Source organism: Nannobrachium achirus, assembly GCF_963921795.1.
Source record: "Nannobrachium achirus genome assembly, chromosome: 7".
Classification (NCBI taxonomy): domain Eukaryota; kingdom Metazoa; phylum Chordata; class Actinopteri; order Myctophiformes; family Myctophidae; genus Nannobrachium; species Nannobrachium achirus.
The window spans coordinates 12945512-12968524 of NC_137816.1; the positions used below are offsets into that span (position 1 = coordinate 12945512).

The 23013-nt window shown below is 41.4% G+C and overlaps 1 protein-coding gene across 1 annotated transcript in view; it reads left to right on the forward strand.

Moving 5' to 3' along the window:
* The window catches only part of iqgap1 (IQ motif containing GTPase activating protein 1), a 74071-nt gene that overhangs the window by 41989 nt on the left and 9069 nt on the right, over window positions 1–23013 (forward strand). The window contains exons 16-32 of the mRNA XM_080730773.1: window positions 5529–5619; window positions 6405–6572; window positions 7191–7333; window positions 7845–8015; window positions 8671–8754; window positions 8866–8937; window positions 9320–9389; window positions 10434–10798; window positions 12026–12189; window positions 12874–13098; window positions 14462–14602; window positions 15540–15624; window positions 18251–18483; window positions 19602–19734; window positions 20785–20887; window positions 21864–21999; window positions 22770–22857. Coding sequence (XP_080586899.1) covers window positions 5529–5619; window positions 6405–6572; window positions 7191–7333; window positions 7845–8015; window positions 8671–8754; window positions 8866–8937; window positions 9320–9389; window positions 10434–10798; window positions 12026–12189; window positions 12874–13098; window positions 14462–14602; window positions 15540–15624; window positions 18251–18483; window positions 19602–19734; window positions 20785–20887; window positions 21864–21999; window positions 22770–22857 — 2472 coding nt within the window. The remainder of the gene's footprint in view (window positions 1–5528; window positions 5620–6404; window positions 6573–7190; window positions 7334–7844; window positions 8016–8670; window positions 8755–8865; window positions 8938–9319; window positions 9390–10433; window positions 10799–12025; window positions 12190–12873; window positions 13099–14461; window positions 14603–15539; window positions 15625–18250; window positions 18484–19601; window positions 19735–20784; window positions 20888–21863; window positions 22000–22769; window positions 22858–23013) is intronic.

Below are 23013 nucleotides of genomic sequence, written 5' to 3' on the forward strand. Positions count from 1 at the left end.
TTTATGTTGGTTTGTTTACTGTTGAGTGAGAAAACAATGTTGACAAAATAATTTGGGGACCCCCCTGGGGGTCCCGACCCACAGGTTGAGAACCACTGCTCTATCTAGTTAACCTTCAACTCATCTTTAATTCCCCCGCAGACTATGTGCTATGAGGATTTTGAATAATCCCAACTGCACTCTCTGCGCCTCAAATAGTATTGGTACCTTCCTTCACATGGTTTGGGAATGCCCAAATGTGTCGTCATTCTGGAATATGGTTGCCTCAAAACTTTCAACTATTTTTAGTATCAATATCATATCTTCTCCTTCTTTATTTTTATTAAATGACGTCTCACAGTTGCAACTAAACAATATACGCAAGCGCATCTTCTTTGCTGGTTTAACGGCGGCGAAGAAGATGGTAGCTACGCGGTGGAAACCTCCTCATACGTTAACGTTTCGCCAGTGGGCCTTAACCTTTCTAGATATAGTATATTTAGAGCAGTCGATAGCAAGGTTACACGGAGCAAAAGAAGAAAACATTAATATGTGGTCGGACATTGCAGATAAGCTTAAGGCTATGATTCAAGAAATCACTATATAGTGGTAACAGCCTAGCACAGGCATGCACTACTGTACATTCCGTGTTGGTCCGGGGAAAGGGGGTGGGTGGGTTTTCTTTTCCTTTTCTTGTTTTGCTATTGTTTGTGTTGTTTGTCTGTTAATTGCATTTTTCTTTTGATTATGGAAAATAAAAATATTTGATAACAAAAAAAAAAAACTCATCTTTAATTCCAATAACATTATGGAATCAACCTTAGATATTTTTGGTTTGCGATCCCATAACCAAGTTCATACAGTATGATTGACAGGGCTATACTGTGTGTGTTTCTAGATACAGGACCATGAATGCCCTGCTCTCTCTGACTCATTTGCCTGTGCTATCATAACCCTGTGAGGTGAGGTGACGATTGTGGATCTGTATGTGCATGTCTGTGCTGTTTTTGCATATGATGTCACTGCAGAGCACCATATTGGGGGTGGGGGGGGGGGTTCCTCTCGAAGGAAAAGAAACAAAATGCCAGTTGAGTTGGCAGGTGAGTTTAGGGAACAGAAACTGGCTGTGGTTTAACACACAAGAATGTGGTTCAGACCAACTCTAAGAAGCTCCTATTCAATAAACCTTAATAGAAAGAAGTTATTTCTAAGCTATGGTTATGGTTATGGTTATTAAGGCCAAGGCCTGTAAATAGCAACAACTCTTATTAAGGCCAAGGCCTGTAAAATGTCAACAACTCTGACGTATCTGTTTTCTGGATCTCTTGTCTCATTTTATCCTGTATAAATATAGATAAAGAAGTTATCGTGGTTGCATTTCAAAACACTTGGCTGCAGCCCACAGTATCTGAAATGTCAACAACCATTAGTTACATGTGGTTGGAGGCATCATGTGAGAACATCATGGTTGTTTGTTGCCGAGCTCCATTTCCCCGTCGCACATTCAAGAATGGGAGCAAAAAAATAATAATACAGGCAAGCTATTTCCCCTAGCAATCCTTTCTGTGGGCAGTAGGAAATGACAAGCCCCGACATAGCCATTTGCTTCCATAAAAGGGCAGAAAGCTGACGACTATATTAGATGGATCCATTCCGAACTTTTGAGCCATTTTTGCCCTACACTCGAGCTGCCGTGTGGCCAAAATCACACATGCACACAATATGCACCGTGCGTGCATTGTGAAGAGATTTATCTGTATGGCCAGGCGGTAGATGGAGGAAGTGGTGAGGTCAGAGGGAGCTCCAGCGGGATTTCAAAGGGCCGGCGTCGCTCATGTCGTAGCTGTCGTGCAGAAACCTCTTATCTCCATAGTCAAACTTTCTTTTTTCATGAATTAAACGGGTACACAATTATTGTGTATCATTATTTTATGCTTTAACTATTGAAAAATAGCAGATATACAAGGTCACAGCGCGGCACCGAGTGCCGCGCTGCGAGCTTGTAGATCTGCTATTTTTGAAAAGTCGTGAAAATTAGAATTTTGACCCGATTCTATAAGTGTCTTTTGAATCCTAAGATTTTTTGACAAACCAATGTTTCTATGTCAGCAATCTGGCCAGCCATCGTCAAAGAAAAGGTCCTTTTCACTTTTCACTTTTCAATTAGTCTGTTATTGACAGACTACTATGTCAGTGGTTCTCAAACCTTGTCATGTGAAGGACCCCCAAAATGATATTTATTTGGCCACGGACCCCCATCTCAAAATATCTAGTTCCAGGGACCACCCCCAGAAGCAAAATTTTGAGTTACAAATGTTTGCTTTAAAAATACATACAGTATATTCAAAGATTTTCACACATTTTCACAACGTTTTCAAAAATAGCAGATCTACAAGTTGCCGCGCTGTGAGCTTGTATATCTGCTATTTTTCAATAGTTAAAGCATTCAATAATTCTAGTCCTAAACGGGTTAATGCCCTTCTTGATCACACTACAGCATCACACAAAAGCATCAAAAGTTGCAGATCCACAAGTTCAAAACACGGCGCAAAGCGACATGTTTTGAGCTTGTAGATCTGCTACCTTCGCTATGTTTGAATTTAAATCCTGAAAAGTAGGTTTTGGACATATGATGTTTCCACCTGACAGAGACTATGTACAGTATGTAACTGGGAAAGAAGCAGTGGTAATTTATGCTTAGATGATAAAAGTGTTGTTTGATATGCGAGTCATAAATTGAATTACTAAAGGTTTTCAATTAGTCTAGGGGATTAATAGAGACAGAATTAGCTTGGTGCTCAATGATGCGCTGTGGTTGAAATTGATTTATTTCTTACTGGCTTACTTGTGTTGCATCAGTCTAGTACAATTAGAGTATAGTCAGACATCTAAGCATCAATCTGCATAGACTGTGGGCGGAGCTGTATTGCCTAAATAAACAGTCCTGCCCAGTCTACAGCCTAACAGGCAGAACATAACCATGTTGATTAAACCCTTGGCTAGTTGGAACTTCATCACTAGCATTTACAGCAATGAGAGTGTGTAGATTGTCTTATAATGTGTTCTGCCATTTAAGCATGTCTTTGCTAGCTTGCCCATGAAGGATCCATGCGTATTAGTCAAAAGAATAGCACGCATGTATGAAATAACTCTTTGTCTAAGGAAAGGTTTTGTGGGACAAAATGTGGGAGGGGCACATTTTTCCAAAGATTACCAAAGGGTAAATCAGTCCTGCTTTCACTTCCTCTATTTCCATTACCAGTAATGTCTTGATAGAAGTAATTTACCACGATCTAGATGCTAAAGGCTAATGGTTCTTTACAATCAGAGAGATAACCTGCACTCATGGAGTAATTCAGTTTGCCCGGCCAGCATACAGAACAATGTACATGTTTTGGCACAAACAAAAAACCTTATCGAGTCCATGGGTGAGGCATCTTCAATGATCCACATGGTGCACTAATAGGATCATGTTTCACCAGCTCTCAATTAGTTGCAACAATATATACTGTACATATCCATGCTAATTACAATACGTTTATTTTTGAAAAGGGTGGAATAAAATAAAGAATAAAAATAAAGGTTGGCACATTCCATAGATACGAATGCCGTATCCCCATTATTCCTAATGTTCACGGATCAGATTTGAAACAATCACAACAACAAAACAAATGACAAATACAGTAACTCTTTCCGTTTTGCACTGTATAATGCTGAAGAGGGCTCTGTGCTGCCTGTGCAAACTAATGTAAAAAGTGCCTCACGGACGTTTCGGTGAGTGTTGGTAATCCCTCTAATTACCAGTAATGTGTTGGAAAAGTGTGCCGCTAGCCTATTACTCTAGAGTGACTGTAGACTAAAGCAAGTTACACCCATATTCTGCAGTCTTGTGCCCATGGTTGCACCACACCCTGTCTGGTACTGTTGAAGACACTCATCTCCTACAAATATTAATTGTGGCACTAACTGCAAATAGATGAGCGCTAAATTAACTTGTTTCCTAGTAAGGCTTAATTTACTATAAAAGACAGCTCCATATGGCTGTCACAATTATTACATAATCGTCTAATCGCTATTATTTGACATAATCGCAAATATTTTGTCATAATCGTCATAATCGTGAATGTTGAAAAATGTTCATACATTTACAAACATTTTCAGAAATAGTGGAAATGGCAGATCTACATGCTCACAACGCGTCGCATTGCGACGCGTTGTGAGCTTGTAGATCGGCTATTTCCACTATCAATGTTATTTTTTAAGTAGAAAGTTGTCAAATATGTCAGTCATTTCTTTGTATATTTAGGTTATGTGTCATATCTGTGCAACTTCAAAGCATAAAGGCCAAACAGAAATGTAATTATCAACGACAAAAACACAATTAAATTTGAGTGACAATTAATCGCCATGTAAAATGTCATAATGGTGACAGCCCTACAGCTCCACTTGGGCCGCAGAGAGTCAAAGTACTCGGCCACCTCCATAGAGACATGGGTTCTGCTCTGCCTGAGGGTGAAGGCATTGGCTGGTGACTCCATGTGTATCAGAGGGAGGCACGAGATTGTTTACACACCCTCCCCGAAATGGTGGGGGATGGACTGTACTAGTATACGTGGGATGGGATGACTAAATTGGTCGAAAATGGGGGAAAAATAAAGGAGAGCTCATCTTACAACTGGAAATTGCTGCATATGTTGGCTGCCCCCACCCCCTTACGTAAGAAACCACACCTTCAGATCAGGTATCAGTCCACCGCCCCCTACTTTTTATCCACCCAAAAGCACGATCAGAGGGGGTGGGACAGAGAACGAGACGGTGAGACTCGAAGCAAATGAGTCGTGCTTTTTGACCAGCTCCGGAAACCCATATCACAGCAGGGTGGCCAGTAGCATGCGCATAAACATGTGCGTGTGTGCGCACACACACACACACACACACACACACACACACACACACACACACACACACACACACACACACACTATACACAGTGAGCAGAGGAGAAAGGGTGCCATCTGGATGCAGACATGGATTACTACAAGACAAGATGCCACAATGTGTTGATGTTTTGACTACTTTGTGAGATGTAAGGCAGGGCAATTAATCTAAAATATATTGAAACCTAGATTTAAAACCTAATAAAAATTAAAATCTTATCGATTTTTTTTTTACTATAGTCAACTAAATATATTAGTCTGATAGACCGTCTAAATGCTGTATTGTAAGCACTGCATTGAGTTAATGTTCGCTGGCGGATTTATCGGGTTGCTTACATTGTTTACCTTCCTACTGTATGTAGATTGGTCATTGTACCTAAGCATACCGGTGATGTTATATTGCTTCCTTTCCATTCTTTTTTTTAATCTTTGAAGATGTCAAGATGTTTTGCAGATAAGAATATATGTTTGCAGATGGCTTATCTACTTTCCCATTTAGAAGCAATATGTTGTTCTCAAGTGTCATTAGGTGGGGTGTGTGTGACTGCATGCTGCTCCTTTCACAGGGAACTGATTTAATTTCTCAAAATGTTCTTGTGTGTGTCCCGCTAGGAGACCCAGGATCCCTCAGCTGTCCTGTGGTTGGATGAGATCCAGGATGCTATACTCACAGCCAACAAGAATACCCAGGAAGCAATGCAGTGTAAGAACCCACCTTTAGCCACATCATGTTGGACTCATAATTCGTGGGTTTTATAGGCCATTATAGGCTAAAACAAAAGCTCACAGTTGTTGTGAGCTTGTAGATCGAAAATGGGTCTTAAGTGGTTTAACAGAAAAGCAGTGGGTTTGTTTTATTTTGGGTGTTGCCAGAGTTCAGAGAGCGCATGACGAACACAGGGTTCCCACGGTCATGAAATTCCTGGAAATATTTTGAAATTAGAAAAATATTTTTCCAGTACTGGAAAGGTTTTGGAATTGATCAAGGGTCCTGGAAGGTCCTGGAAAAAAATAACTATACGTTGTCTTTCGTTGATTGATTTTGTTAATACCTCTGAAATCACAAATTAAACATTGGCCAAATTGTCAAATATTAGAGGCAGAAATTGTGAAAATAGCCGATCTACATGCTCACAACGCCTCGCATTGCGAGGCGTTGTGAGCATGTAGATCGGCTATTTTCATAATAGATCCATGTTATACAAAATTCCTCTACTCTTAGTGCTCGTCAGGGGTCCGGGGTCCCCAGTTCAAATATGATTATTTCGGGGGTCACGGCCTGAAAAGGTTGAGAACCACTGGCATACACTACCTGTCTTTGGGCATTGCGCATAAGAGTAAGCTACTCGTTATTCTGAATTATTGTTATATAGTCCTGGAAATCAGGTTAAATATTCTGGAAAGGTTTTGGAAAAGTTTTGGAAATTAATTGGCAAAAATGTGTGGGAGCCCTGCGAACATCACTGATCACGTTCTCTGTCCCCTCAGTCTCACAGGCCATCCAAGCCATCAACGAGGCAGTGGACAGCGGTGATGCATCCCAGACCCTGGCTGCTCTGCGCGGCCCTGGGGTAGGGCTCTACGGGGTCACCGCTGAGTGTGCCCAGACCTACCAGAAAGACCTGAGCAACATCAAGGAGGAGAAAATGAAAGAGGGTATGGAACACATTTTATGTTATCCTTTTGCAGGCGTTAACACTAGGGGTTGCCCATCTGCCCCTGGCAGGTAAATAAACCTTTCGGGCAGGTGGAGTTGGAGGAGACGCAACTGTCTGCAGAAAAAACACAACACGAGATATCCGTCTAAACACCTAAACGTGGTGGGAGTGATAGGATTTTTTTTTATTGATGAATCGGACTACCTTATTTACTTTTCGGGCAAGTGGGCTTGACCTTTGGGCAAGTAGAACATAACCTGCACAGAAACCTTTGCATTGGGTTTTCTTTTGGATAAATTATGAAAACGAGCTCTGTAGCAATTTAGCAAACAAAGGCTTGAGGATATTCACACACTTTGTTCAACAAGATAAGTCTCCACAGATCATCACACTTATCCACACCTGCAATTAAAAGTATAAGGAAAAAGCACAAAATTATAAGGAAAAAGCACACAACAGCTTCAGAATTGACGATTGAGTTATTAGCGGTTATAAGTTATGTTATACAACAGAACATGAAACTCTCCAAGGATTTAACAACATCAAGCACCAGACGGTAAACCCTATTGTTTTTAGGACTAAAATGTGTAACACTCTATGATGTTGCTCTCTCTAGGTGATAATGGCAGTGAGTGGATGAAACATTGGGTGAAGGGGGGACACAACTACTATTATAACATGAAGACAGGAGAAGGCACCTGGGTTGAACCGGAGGGATTCCTCCAGAACAACACCCAGCTCAACAAGGAAGACATCCAGGTAGGTTACTGTAGTGGTTCTCAAACCTTTTCATGTCAATGACCCCCAAAATAACATGTATTTGGCTGCCAACCCACACCTGAAAACATTTTGTGCCAGGGACCCCCATACAAGATTTGCGTTGTAATGTTTCAAAATGTCTCGGATTGCAAATAGCCGATCTACAGTATATAGGATTAAAGGGGAAGACCACCGATTTTCAATATTGAACCATGTCATTAATATACCTTAGAGGAGTTAAGAGCAGTGTGGAAAAAATAAAAAGGTTCCCCCCCTTCTGTGTTGCCTAGAACTGGAGGATTGATTTTGGGGTTTGTATTGTAAATCACACCGGTGTGATGTCATCTCGGTGGTCACACAACTCCTCTAAGGTATATTAATGACATACCGGTGGTTCAATATTGAAAATGGGTGGTCTTCCCCAGTGGGTAAACTGATTTTGATATTATATACATTATCACTGCACTCCAGCACTATACTAAGCAGCTTACTTTGTGTGTTCCCACATCAGTCTGTCGTTTCCGGGGTAACCACAGCCTACAATCGAGAGCAGCTGTGGCTGGCCAATGAGAGTCTAATCGCAAAGTTGCAGGCGCGTTGCCGTGGCTACCTGGCCAGAAAACGTCTAAAGGAGCGAGTGGAGTTCATGAAGACCCAAGACCCAGCTATTAAATGCATACAGGTGAGAGAACACAGACAATGAGATAGAACAGTGGTTCTCAACCTTTTCAGGCCGTGACCCCCAAAATAATCATATTTTAACTGGGGACCCCCCCCTCCCTGACGAGCACTAAGAGTTGAGGCATTACATTTTGTATAACACGGTTCTATTGTAAAAAATAGCAGATCTACGTGCTCACAACGCCTCGCAAGTCGCAACGCGAGGCGTTGTGAGCATGTAGATCGGCTGTTTTCACAATTTCTGCCTCTAATATTTGACAATTTGGCCAGTGTTTCATTCGTCATTTTAGAGGTATTAAACAGCCTTAAATTGTCACTTTGTGGAAATGTGCGGAAACTTTCTATACACTTAAACTTTATGTTGGTTTGTTTACTGTTGAGAGAGAAAATAATGTTCATCTAGGGACCGCCCAAAATAATTTGGCGACCCCCCTGGGGGTCCCGACCCACAGGTTGAGAACCACTGCGATAGAAGGCAGGTTTAAAACTGTGTGTACCCAACACTCTGTGTCACTGTTCATAGGTAAAATCTTACACACACACACACACACACACACACACACACACACACACACACACACACACACACACTCTCACACTCACATCTGGAGTACTTTGCATTGTGACCATCTAACCTCACCACCCCCCAATCCCAGGCCCACTGGAGAGGCTCCAGGCAGAGGAAGACCTTCAAAGACCGTAAGCAGTATCTGAAGGACCATAGTGATGATGCTGTTAAGGTACACCAAATGGCTGCAATCTACAGTACTGCATGCTCTAAGCAGAATGTTTATGGCTGGGCCAGAAAGTACTGATTTCATAATCTTTTGTCTTCCCCCGCCCACTACCAGATCCAAGCAATGGTTCGGATGCACCAAGCACGCAAGAAGTATAAGGACCGCCTGAAGTACTTCAAGGATCATGTAAGCATAGTACAACAGCAGCATACATACTGTATACTGCTGCAAATTGTCAGATTATAAAAATGTTTTACTACCACCTAACAGGGAGGTTATGTTGTACATTTTAGGTCACAAAGGACAACACTGAGAGTAAAATGAAAGTGCCTGTTCTAATGAAAGCATTAAGTCAATCTTGCCTGTAGGTCACTGTCCCCTGATGCACCAACTGACATTTACTCCCAGTCCTTTGGGAGTTAATGTGATCTGAATGCTCATTTAGCTCTCAATAGAATGCCCTAAAAGTCATCGGCATGCACTGAGTCAATGTGGGCCTCCACGGTATTGTCTTGTGTCTATAACCTCCTATTGATCAGCCATGTGATTGTATTTTGCTCTGCTGCAGATCAAAGATGTGATAAAGATTCAGGCTTTCATTAGAGCTAACAAGGCCAGGGATGACTACAAAACACTGAGTGAGTATGATCGCAAAATGGTGTACAGTCATGATAATAATAGTGATCAGTATTTGATACAGTTATGTATGTTATGAATAGGCAATTATTCTATTGTTTTTTGATTAATCGAATAATTGAGAAATGCATTTTTTTTAAATGTCTTTTATAGCAGCGAATCGAAACATAATACTAATAGACTTTTTATAATCTACTAAATCGGTTAATTTCATTAATCACTTTTCGGCCATACAACCTGTCCTATATCAGGCACCTGATGAAGGCCAGGTTGTATCGCCGAGATGTAGATTTTTGCACAGTAAACCTTTTTATTATATTCACGGTAAAAAAAATAATCTTGAAACATCTCGCTTCGCAACCAACACATTGTGATCTTGTAGATCAACTGTATATATATATATATATATATATATTTTTTAATAATCCTTAGGGGGAAAATAAAGAAAATCAATCAATTATTTTATTAACCCATTTAGACCTAGAATTATTGAATGCTTTAACTATTGAAAAATAGCAGATATACAAGCTCACAGTGCTGCACTGAGTGCCATGCTGCGAGCTTGTAGATCTGCTATTTTTGAAAAATCAAGATTTTCTTTTGCAAGTCTTTGAATATATCTATTTAAAAGCAAACATTTGTAACTCAAATATTTGCTTCTGGGGGGTCCCTGGAACAACATATTTTGAGATGGGGGTCTGTGGCCAAATACCTGCAATTTTGGGGGTCCTTGACATGAAAAAGTTTGAGAACCACTGATTTAGAGGAAGGATTTAGAAGTCGAGTCAAAGATCGGGTCAAAGATATTCAAAGACTTACGCACATTTTCAAGATTTTTCAAAAATAGCAGATCTACAAGCTCGCAGCGCGGCACTCGGTGCCGCGCTGTGAGCTTGTATATCTGCTATTTTTCAATAGCTAAAGCATAAAATAATGGTTAAAGTGGTTAAAATCGAACGCAACTCGGGCACGTTCCAGGTATTTGAGAGTTAAATGATTTACATTATTTATAATAATAAATAATTACGCCCCCCCTCTCGTCACAGTCAACGCCGACGACCCGCCCATGGCGGTGGTGCGGAAGTTCGTCCACCTGCTGGACCACAGCGACCAGGACTTCCAGGAGGAGCTGGACCTGATGAGGCTCCGCGAGGAGGTGGTCACCAACATCCGCTCCAACCAGCAGCTGGAGAACGACCTGAACCTCATGGACATCAAGATCGGCCTGCTGGTGAAGAACAAGATCACGCTGCAGGAGGTGGTCTCCCACAGCAAGAAGCTCACCAAGAAGAACAAGGGCCAGCTGTCCGACATGATGATGATGAACAAGCAGAGGGGAGGCCTCAAGGCCCTCAGCAAGGAGAAGAGGATCAAGCTGGAGGCCTACCAGTATCTCTTCTATCTCCTACAGGTGAACATAACGTCAATGTTGTTTTTGACAGCACATTTTGATTTAGTTTTAGTCATAGTCTTTTGAATAAAATGTCTTTTAGTTTTAGTCATAATTTAGTCACCTGAAAAGTTTTAGTTTTAGTCTAATTTTAGTCAACTAAATATCATAAGATTAGAGGCGACTAAATCTACAGTTGATTTAGTCAACTAAAATGTATTTTGGCAGGCCTTGATGGCATCGTAATGACTGATTTTACACTTGGTTGCGTGCTGAAAATAGCCGATCTACAAGCTCACAACGCGTCGCAGACACCTGAGAGCAACCAAACATAAAATGACTCTCTTCTCCACTAGTCCCTCCATAACGTTTTAGTCTAATTTTAATTTTGTTGACGAAACAATCAATATATTTAGTCTTAGTTTTAGTCATCACAGCTTAGTTTTTATTTCGTTTTTATTTTGTTTTCGTCAGTGAAAAAAACGCAGTCGACAAACATTTTTCGTCATAGTTTTAGTCAACAAAATCAACACTGCATAACGTTTGTTCACGTTCAAGAGGGTTTATTACTTGCGCCAGCAGAGCGCCCAAGTGCTGCGTTCGGTGCCGTCTGTTTCCGGCGGTATCTATCTGTGTCTACGGCCGACGGCGGTATCTATCTGTGTCTACGGCCGACCTTTTGCCAATGAGGGACCAGCATTCTTGGTGAAGTCACCATCAACAAATGCGACCTGATATAAATAAAGGCACAAGTTGGCACCTCGACAGAGTGCCAACTTGCCCACCTACATACAGTACATACAGACAGCCCCGAACAGCACAGATCGCAGTACTTGTGCACTCTGCTGGCGCACAAGTAGGCCATACTGTATATGGTCACGAGTGCGCAATACGCAAGTTGGCACCTGACAGAGTGCAGTCTAGTTTGACATTTGCATTGAGTGCATTGGAATTGCAACAGGGACAATACATGGTGTGGAGCAAAGGGAACAGTACAGTAGATGCAAGATAACGCAGTAATGATAAATAGAGCATCAGTGCAGATAAGTAAACTTTTGGAAAGAAAAGAAAAGGGTCCAGTGTTATAGATAGATGGTCTATACATAATGAATAAAAAGCAGATGCTGGTGGCTAAATTATTTTCCTTTTGCAAGCAAGTAGATGTCAAAGGACTTAAAGCTGTCAGATAGTCTCTGTTTGCCACATTTAACCATTCATCCATCTTCTGTCTTTCTCCCTGTCATTCAGACCAACCCCACATATCTTGCCAAGCTAATCTTCCAGATGCCTCAGAATAAATCCACTAAGTTCATGGACACTGTGATCTTCACACTATATAACTATGCCTCTAACCAGAGGGAGGAGTACCTGCTGCTCAAGCTCTTTAAAACGGCCCTTCACGAGGAGATCAAGTGAGTATGACATTCTCTGCATGAGGCCTAATGGGGAGAGAGAAAGCAGCTGTTAACTACTCCAGTGGTTCTCAACCTTTTCAGGCCGTGACCCCCAAAATAATCATATTTTAACTGGGGACCTCCACCCTACGAGCACTAAGAGTTGAGGCATTTCGCTCTGTATAACACGGTTCTATTGTGAAAATAGCAGATCTACTTGCTCACAACGCGAGGCGTTGTGAGCATGTACTTTACTGTAGATCGGCTATTTTCACAATTTCTGCCTCTAATATTAGACAATTTGGCCAATGTTTCATTTATAAATTTAGAGGTATTAAAAAGTCCTTAAATTGTCACTTCAGAAATGTGCATATACCCTATGTTGGTTTGTTTACTGTTGAGTGAGGAAAAGAATCTTGGACATTAAGTTAATCATCTGAGGACCCCCCAAACTAATTTGGGGACCACCCTGGGTGTCCCGACCAACAGGTTGAGAACCACTGAACTCCTCAAATAAAGAGGAAAGACATTACACATTATAAAATGCAAAGAACGCATACATCTATTTTTTTATTGACAGATCAGTCCAGGCAGCATTTCTTTAAATACTATCTGTTTTGATGTGTTATCTTGACTACTGTAATGCTTGAATATCCCCCCTGGGATTTATAAAGTGGAATCTAATCCAATATCTGTCCACAGATCTAAAGTGGACCAAATCCAGGAGATTGTCACAGGGAACCCCACTGTCATTAAGATGGTTGTGAGTTTCAACCGAGGGGCGAGGGGCCAGAATGCACTGCGTCAGATTCTGGCACCGGTTGTCAAGGAGATAATGGATGACAAAGCTTTGAACATTAAGACGGACCCTGTTGACATCTACAAGAGTTGGGTCAACCAGATGGAGACGCAAACTGGAGAGGCCAGGTGAGACATGAGGCCTGGATAGAAGTTCTGACTTTGTCTTATCCCATTTAGTACCTTGTCTGTGTGATAAGGTATCCAACCTGTCTGTTTATTAAAGCCCCTTTTCCACTGGCCCAACTCCACACCACTCCACACCGCCCACTTGTGTCAGGTTTTCCACTACAAGGACTTGGGTAGAGTGGTGTGAAAGTGGTACTAAACGTGGTACTAAAAAGTATCCAATCTAGAGTAGGTCTGAGCTAGGCCAAACAGGGCCAAACACTTCATAGTGACTGATCACTCACTGACTTTTCATTTAGACCACAAGGATATAGTTATAATACATGATAATAGATTCTATTGTGTTATAAGTTAACCGCTATCATAATCTATTACAGTGTATTATAATTATCATAGTAATACATTAATACTTTATAGTGTATTATTATCACAGTTATAATCCATTATAGTGTATTATAATTTAGGATAGTTGTAATACAAATTTATATTGTATTATAATCACAGTTAAAAGCGTCAATTTGTTTCTTACCGATAGGGATACTCTTGTGTAATGGAAAATGTAGATAATTCTATGTGGTGCGGTGTGGTGTGGTGTAGTGTGGTGTGGTGTGGTGCTAAAGCTGCAGTCGAAAAGGGGTTGTTTGTATGTGTTTGATCCTTAGTAAGATAACTTGAGAACTGGTTGCATTTGTTTATTATTGTTCTTGTACCATCATTAGCATTTCAATAATTAACAGTCAACAATGGTCTCTTCTTCTCTCTTTCTTACACTACATGTACTGTACACTTTACCGTTAATTCTCTTGTTTTTTACATGAACACATCTTTAACACATGGGAAGCCAAGGTTTCTAACATTTTTAGCTGTTGCTGCTGCCGCCGTTCACTTACGCTTTAATTTTGAAGAGCCTCGGAAGCTTCGTGCGTGTGCACGTAAGTGTCCACTGACGATTGAGGAAGAAAATCCATTTGTTTACAAACGCTTGCGAAACTAAAATCCAAACCGCGGCCGACCATCGCGGTAAAGTGTCGCCGTGAAAACAATCAGATCTCTGCTTCCCTGGCATTCTTTTCACCTCATTCATAGATAAAGCCCTTTTTATGTTTCAGCCTAGAATGGAAATCAATGTAGCCAGGTCGTGCCATTTTCTCTCTCTCTCTGAGCTACGGGGTGACGTATGGACTAGGGTCATTCACAGGGCACGCAGCATGCACGTAGAGCTGTACAGTTAACCCCTTGTTGTCTGGTTCACAAACGAGACAACTCCTTTTGGCAGGGTGACCCCTAGTGGCCTTATCTCGTTACTGAACGAGTTTGGCCCCTTGGGTGTTAACCATCAACCCCTTCTCCTTATCCCCAACAGTAAACTGCCATATGATGTGACCCCCGAGCAGGCCATGTCCCATGAAGAGGTAAGGACCAGACTGGAAGCATCTATCAAGAACATGAGGACAGTCACAGACAAGTTCCTGTCTGCCATCGTCGTCTCGGTGGACAAGATTCCGTAAGTTATTCAACTGTTGACCCAATGTGCTGTGACTAGTCTAAAGAAATAAACCCTTCTGTGCTGTCCATATTCAGTCAGTGAACAATGTTTTTACATGCCAGGTCCTTCCATGTTTAGTTTATCATGCTTCCGGGATTCGCTGTCATTCCCTGGTATGAGTTGTGAGGTGTTGCCTCAAGCAAAGCTTACATAAGGTGTGGATGAACGGTTAAATAAAAGTCTGCAAAATAGCCATCATGCGCTTACTTTTACAGTGGGCTCTTAATTCTTGAAGTTGCAAGTGAGATTGGGCACCTGAGTGAGTGTTTTGTAAGAGCGAAAGGGTCTCTGTGTGTATTAGGGCATTCACCAAATATTCGAATATTCAAACATTCGAATATCAAAGTCACTATTCGACGTTGTTCACCGAAGTCGAATATTCGCTTATTTTATTTTATTGTTTTCTCTTTAAAAAATGTATAGTTTATAAAGCTTGATAGGAAGTCATAATAATGAGTTGTCAATGCCCCTGGTGGATGAATTTGTTAATGCTCTATACCAGGGGTTCTCAAACCTTTTTTGGCTGTGACCCACAAAATAAACATATTTGAACTGGGGACCCCCACCCTGAAAAGCACTTGGAATTGTAGGTATTACATTTAATGTGACTCGGTTCCGCAGATAAATATTGTGAAAATAGCCGATCTACATGCTCGCAACGCGAGGCGTTGTGAGCATGTAGATCTGCTATTTTCACAATGTTCGCCTCTTGCTTACTTAATATTTTAGTAGTTTACAGTTTGGCCAGTCCTGTCGATCAAATATTCGACTATTCGAATACTTTGAGGTCGAATAATTTGAATACTAAAAATCACTATTCGTGAATGCCCTAGTGTGTACTGTATATGGTCAATTCCAAGCCTTCAGTGTCTACACTATCTGTATTGTTTCCCAGATACGGGATGCGTTTCATCGCCAAGGTGCTGAAGGACAGCATTCATGAGAAGTTTCCAGACGCCACAGAGGATGAGTTGCTAAAGGTTGGTCTCCTTATCTAGCCTGGCATGTGACTTAATATCACTTGACTCGTCTGATTTCCAGGCTACTCCTTATCAGCTGGAGTCGACAAAATTGTTAATTCTTCCATCCTGGCATGCTTAAAAAAAGCATTGCTCCTGTTCCTGTCCTCTTGACTGAAACATTTCTCTCTCTCTCTCTATCTGTTCTAGTCTTGTTCATACTTTTTGTGCCTGTATTTATTTCCTTTTCTTGGTTTATTCTCCCTGGCTTTGTTCCTTGCTGTCTGACTAGTTCCAGCCTCTTTGTTGGGGGTGTCCTTCTCTCTGCCTGCTGAAAAAAGGTGAGCCACACCACCTCTCATGGCTCTCCTCCTTTTTCCTCTTCCTTCTCCTCCTCAGTAATCCCAACCAGGGATGGGAATTGTAACTCCTTTCCTCCGATTATTAACCCATCTAACCAACAGGCCTAAAAAGAAAGAATATATGTGGCAAAAACATGGATGAAACTGAGAACAGTTTTAATTATGCCTCATGTAACCCTGGTACAACCCCAGTTTATTACATAGAAGTTATTGTTTTTCTTTTCTGGCATATGACTATGCCTTTCTATAGATGTATGGTTGAGCCAACTGTTTTTTGTTGGTTTCATTTGGTTGAACTAATGCAGAACTAATTTGGAGTACGGAATCCATCAGTTTAATCATTCCCATCTCTAATTTACACCTACTAATCAATGAAAGATGGAATACTTAGACTTGGGCAATGGGGCGAATATATCGGCACTCTGCGATTGATTGAGTCCAATCGCTGAATGTTTTCATTAGGCGATTTTCCCAGTGATATTTATTTATTTTTCAGCCTTATCTGTGCAAAATGCGAATCAATTTGGGCCAGAAGTTAGGTATTACACTGTGATTTAATTCGGGCGAGTCTTTTACAAAGCGGTTACGATCTGGGAAAACGAAAATGAAACTGCAACTCTAGTTTCTGCAAATCCTTGCTGTGCATTTGCAAGCTTGATGACCCAGGAACGTGTGTACCCCGGTCTCACAACTGTTGCTGTCAAGTCTGGATACAAAAACTTGTGTCTGCTTATGTTTATATCACCAGTCAATCAATGCGATTTGAAACGTGAGTGCATTTCTGTTTGGCTTGTAGGCTTTGCAAGTTGCACATGGCAGATATGACACTTAACTTAAATAAACAAAAACATTACTGGCATATTTGACAACTTTATACTTAAAACGAACCTTGATAGTGGAAATATCCGATCTACAAGATCACAACGCGTCGCATCAACGCGTTGTGAGCTTGTTGATCTGCTATTTCCACTATTTTTGAAAACGTTTGAAAATATATGAACATTTTTCAACATGGAAACGATTGACAATTATGACAAAATAATCGCAATTATGACAAAATAATTATTGCGATTAGACGATTATGTAATAATTGTGACAGGCCTACCAATGCATGCTGCGAGTGCCTTTAGTTACAGGGGAGGGCCGACCGAGCCGGTGATTTATCCCGCAGCGACACAATTTAATTGTCTAAATATAAACTAGAAGCAGTGCTCTTCCGAGCACAGGTCTCCACCAGGCCACACAAATCGGCCTGTTCTAGCGCCACCATGAGGCTGATTTAAAAAATGTGGGGCAGAGGTTCTGAATTAGCATCCAGGGAGTGTGTGTGCTCAGTTTGGCAGCGATCGGGCCAACGGTGACTGAGATTAGCTGGTAACAACCAGGCCACACAAATCGGCCTGTTATAGCGCCACCATGAGGCTGATTTGAAAAATGTGGGGCAGAGGTTCTAGATTGGCATCCAGGGAGTGTGTGTGCTCAGTTTGGCAGCGATCGGGCCAACGGTGACTGAGATTAGCTGTTCACAAACTGCGAGGACGGACGCACGGACGGACGGACGGACGGACGGACGGACGGAGGGGAAAACATACTCTCCCTCAGCCTTCGGCTGGTGGAGACAATAAGACTGTAAAAAAAGTAAACTTGGATGGGTGTGTTTCGCTCACCAGGCTTGTGTTTCTTCACAAATTCTTTCTGCAAACCGATCGAGGTAGGCTACTGTCTGCTTCAACTTGTGATCTTAGCTTTAATAGTCCTAAAATAATATCCTATGGACGTGATGTTTTACAATTCTTCGTTGTTTTTGTCAGTGAGACTAGAGTGAGATTGGTGCGTGGCAGCAGAAATAGAGCGTGCCGTTTCCTCTCGGTTTGTCAGTCATGTTACTATAGTAACCCAACACTGCATGTGTCAGATCTACAAGCTCACAAGGCGTCGCGTCTGTGAGATCTGCTATAGATCTGCTATTTTCAACACGCGACCCGCTGTATGGCGAAGTATAACTTGTGCTTATAGGACTTCGGAGTTGCTCTCACATTATTGCTTTTCTAGGCGACTATTATCGTCAATCGGCGAATGACCGATGGTGATGGCCGATAGGAATATTTTTGCTTATCGCCCAAGCCAATACTTATTCCATATTGTGTGTGTGTCTGTGTATCTACTGTATATTACATATGATGATATGATATACTCACATATGTATTTTTTCGTCTTGAAATGTGTTAACAATGTGTGTGATCATTTAAAAATAATTAGATATTAATTTAAATGCTTTTGTTCAGATTGTGGGGAACCTCTTGTATTACCGCTACATGAACCCGGCCATCGTGGCCCCGGATGCCTTTGACATCATCGACATGTCTGCGGGAGGTCAGCTGACCACGGACCAGCGAAGGAACCTGGGCTCCATCGCCAAGATGCTGCAGCACGCTGCCTCCAACAAGATGTTCCTGGGAGACAACGCCCACCTCAACCCCATCAACGAGTACCTGGGAGCCTCCTACCAGAAGTTCAGGTCTGACTCTCAGGGTTCCCACGGTCATGAAATTCCTGGAAATATATTTTGAAATTAGAAAAATATTTTTCCAGTACTGGAAAAGTTTTGGAATTTATCAAGGGCCCTGGAAAAAATAGCTATGCATTGTCTTTGGTTATTGATTTTGTTAATACCTCTGAAATGACAAATTAAACATGGGCCAAATTGTCAAATATTAGAGGCAGAAATTGTGAAAATAGCCGATCTGCTATTTTCACAATAGAACCGTGTTATACAAAATTCCTCTACTCTCAGTGCTCGTCAGGGTGCCGGGTTAAAACATGATTATTTCGGGGGTCACAGCCTGAAAAGGTTGAGAACCACTGGCATACACTACCTGTCTTTGGGCATTGCGCATAGGAGTAAGCGACCTGTTATTGAGCTGAATTATTGTTATATAGTCCTGGAAATTGGGTTATATATTCTGGAAAAGTTTTGGAAATTAATTGGTAAAAATGTGTGGGAACCCTGGACTCAATCCAGTGTTCATTTCTTCGACTAAAACTATGACGGAAGATTTTTTCTTTTTTCTTTTTTTTACTGACGAAAACAAAATAAAAACTAAGCTATGATGACTAAAACTAAGCCTAATTATATTGACATTTTCGTCAACAAAAAATGTTAGGGGGTCTAGTAGAGAAGAGCTAAAAGTCATTTTATGTTTGGTTGCACTCTGAAAATAGCAGATCTACAAGCTCACAATGCGTAGCTCTGATCTACAAGCTCACGCGTTGTGAGCTCTTAGATCGTCTATTTTCAGCATGTGTAAAATCGTCCATGACGAACGTACGCCGCTCTGTATTAGGAAATGAGAGCTCACAGTACTGATATTATACTATATTAAAAAAAATGCATATTTGTATATATTACAATAATAACGACCAAATCCCAAAGCACACCTAAACGTGTCTCATGGCACACTGTTTTGGGAAGCAATGCAGTAAGAGTTTAAAAAGTTTGCATGGTATACAGAACAATCACCTTTCCTTAAAGTTTCACCGTTTGTCTCCTTTTTGTTTTCCCTTCACGTTGTTTACCGTTTCATTTTTTTGTGTGTGTGTCTCATTTCATTGGTCATCCCATATGTTGCATTACAGACGTTTCTTTTTGGCTGCATGTGACGTTCCCTCGCTGGAAGATAAGTTCAACGTGGATCAGTACTCTGATCTGGTCACCCTCACCAAACCTGTCATCTACATCTCTATTGGAGAGGTCATCAACACTCATACAGTGAGTCTAGACTGTATGAACGCTCTCATGGCTAATTTACACTTTGACACTCAGCATCAACATGTTGAACATGTCAATTGTTTTTGAGTGACCAAGTATAAATTAGCCTTTACACATCCCTCTCACTGTCATCACCCCTGAGATCCCCACACCCCACCCCATGCTGCATGCGCGTGTGTACACGCATGCCGTTATTCATTCAGACTTTTTAGCATCTAAAAATCAAACCTCAGTTCGAAGTGAAGCGGTGAATATTTATTCTATGTGTTCTAGAGCTATGAAATCTGTGTTCTAGATCTATACATTCTGTGTTCTAGACCTATACTTTCTATGTGCTTTAGTTCTCTATTTTTATTAATTCTGAATGAATGAATGAATGATTTTGTCTGGAGGGCCAAATTGGCATGTGAAGCTTGACCAATCCTCAATTGGTCAAGCATGTACGGGACAGACAAAATTGACGGGACAGACAAAGCCACATCTTGGAAGTGGCTTTCACCGCTTCAAAAATAGTTTATTCTATGGTAAAAGATGAGACCTCTGTTGACCCCAAGAGGGAAATTCAGTCGCCAGAGGCAGCACAGCAGTTAAGATCCAGTTACAGGGCAAGAGAAAGTACAGTGGTTACAGCAGGGTAAAAACATGGCACACAAAAGAAACACCATCAATAATGAACAGAAGTATACAACCCTATACACCCTCAACAAAGTCTTGCATTATGATACAGTATGTGCTACCTCCTGCATGTAACTTGAGGATATACAGTACATTACAGTACTTTGTCATACAAACGATGACGAATAGGGACATTTGGGCGTGTTGCTTTCCGCTTTTCATTCTGAGCTTATCAATTTGCTGTTGTTGCTATTTTTTTTAAATGTTGACATTTTAGATCCCCCCCCACCTACCCCTTTTTTTTCTGAAAATGTTCACCTGCCCTATAATGCCCAAATTAGGGATGCCAGGGTTAAAGTGGTCTATGGGGTATTTTTTGTATTTTGTATATTGTGTGACTGATAGTGCTGTGCTGTCTACACTATACCTTGTTAGCTGCTGCTGGATCATCAGGATGCCATTGCTCCAGAACACAATGACCCCATCCATGAGTTACTGGAGGACCTGGGTGAGGTGCCCACTGTTGAGTCCCTCATCGGTGAGTGAAGTTTCTTTGTTAATTTATTTTCACTGTCTGGCAGACACCTTGTATCTCCACGTTGAATCTTTTTGAGCGGTGCAAACCGCTCCTACGTTTCCCTTTGTGTGAATAGCCAAATGAATTAGCACGGATCTCCATGTATGGACATTTATGTCCATACATGGAGAACATAGTACGTTACTCACAGAACGGCCCATACAAAGAGATATGCACGTTTGTCGTGTTTGCACCGCTCACTTCGCACTCGTGCGATATTTTTACATTTATGCTAGGGCTGTCTTTTATGGAAATAATTACAGTGGATAAATCATGTTTAATGCTATTAATGCATGTGCAGAATGACCTGCCCCAAACATCCCATAATTCCACCCACTCTGCACTAGCGGTGTGCGTGGCCTGGGTGGAGATGGGGATTTACAATGTGCTGTGAATCGTGATGCCATCATTTCTTGTAAAATAACGGTTATGGCTGTAAGGTTTCTGCCCGACAGCAACGGTATTGAACATGAAAGACAGAATATTGGTCCATATACGCTACAGCAGTGGTTCCTATTATCTCTCCTATGGCACCACATCAATACAGCATGAAATATCCAACGACAACAAAATATTAGTTTTGAGTCTGATGAGCTAAATGTCATCACATGGTGGTTTGTGGCTCACGTGCCGAATAAATAATGGACCTCGATATGAAATAGGTTGAAAACCACCGCACAACAGCCTTATCATATAGTATAAGGCTCCCTTTTAGACCAACATGTCAGTTAATCATTGAGACAACCCACCGATTATTCAAGTTTGTTTTTACTTTTGCAAATTCCTAGATGGAAGCATAAGCCAGGTCTCCCCCCCAATTGCAACAGCAGCATATACCTTTCTAGTAGAAAGTAAACTATACCAGACACCATTTAAACAATATAGCAGCATCCTTTGAACCGCGCATCCCTCAAATGGATTTGTTTTCCTTTCCAAGGTGAAAACCCCCTCCCCCCTGATGACCCCAACAAAGAGGTGATGGGGAAGACGGAGGTTTCCCTCACACTCGCCAACAAGTTTGATGTCCCTGGAGAGGCCAACACTGAGATGGATGCCAGGACCCTCTTGCTCAAGTGAGTCATACATTTATGGCTGCATTCCTTCTGAGACTTAACCCATTTAGGACCTAGTCATTATTGACTGCTTTAACCAGTGAAAAATAGCAGATATACAAGCTCACAGCGCGGCACCGAGTGCCGCGCTGCGAGCTTATAGATCTGCTATTTTTGAAAAAAAGGTTGTGAAAATGTGTGCAAATCTTTGAATATAATATATTCAAAGATTTGCACACATTTTCACAACCTTTTTGAGTTACAAACGTTCGCTCTAAAAATACATATTATGTATTTTTAGAGCGAACGTTTGTAACTCAAATTTTGCTTCTGGGTGGTCCCTGGAACTAGATATTTTGAGATGCGGGTCCTTGGCCAAATAAATATCAGTTTGGGGGTCCTTCACATGAGAAGGTTTGAGAACCACTGACATCGTAGTCTCTCAAGAACAGACTAACTGAGCTCCAGTTAAGTGAAAAGGACCTTTTCTTTGACGATGGCTGGCCAGATTGCTGACATAGAAACACAGGTTTTTCAAAAAAACCTTAAAAGGATTCAAAAGACACTTATAGAATCGGGTCAAAATTCTAATTTTCACGATTTTTCAAAAATAGCAGATCTACAAGCTCGCAGCGCGGCACCCAATAGTTAAAGCATAAAATAATGATACACAAAATGTGTACCCGTTCTAAATGGGTTAAACAAGAATGCACAGTCTCATGACTGTCATCAAGTGTATGGCATTATGTTTGTTAAATATTTATTGTTTTCGTACGCTTGGCTCTCTCCAGCACCAAGAGGCTAATTGTGGACGTGATCCGGTTCCAGCCTGGGGATACTCTGACTGAGATCCTGGACTCTATGGCCAGCCCTGAGCAGGTAAGAAGCATGGGACTGTACTGTACGAGGATGGGGAACATTAACACATGGGAAGCCAAGGTTTCTAACATTTCTAGCTGTTGCTGCTGCCGACGTTCACTCACGCTTTATTTTGAAGAGCCTCGGAAGCTTCGTGCGTGTGCACGTGAGTGTCCG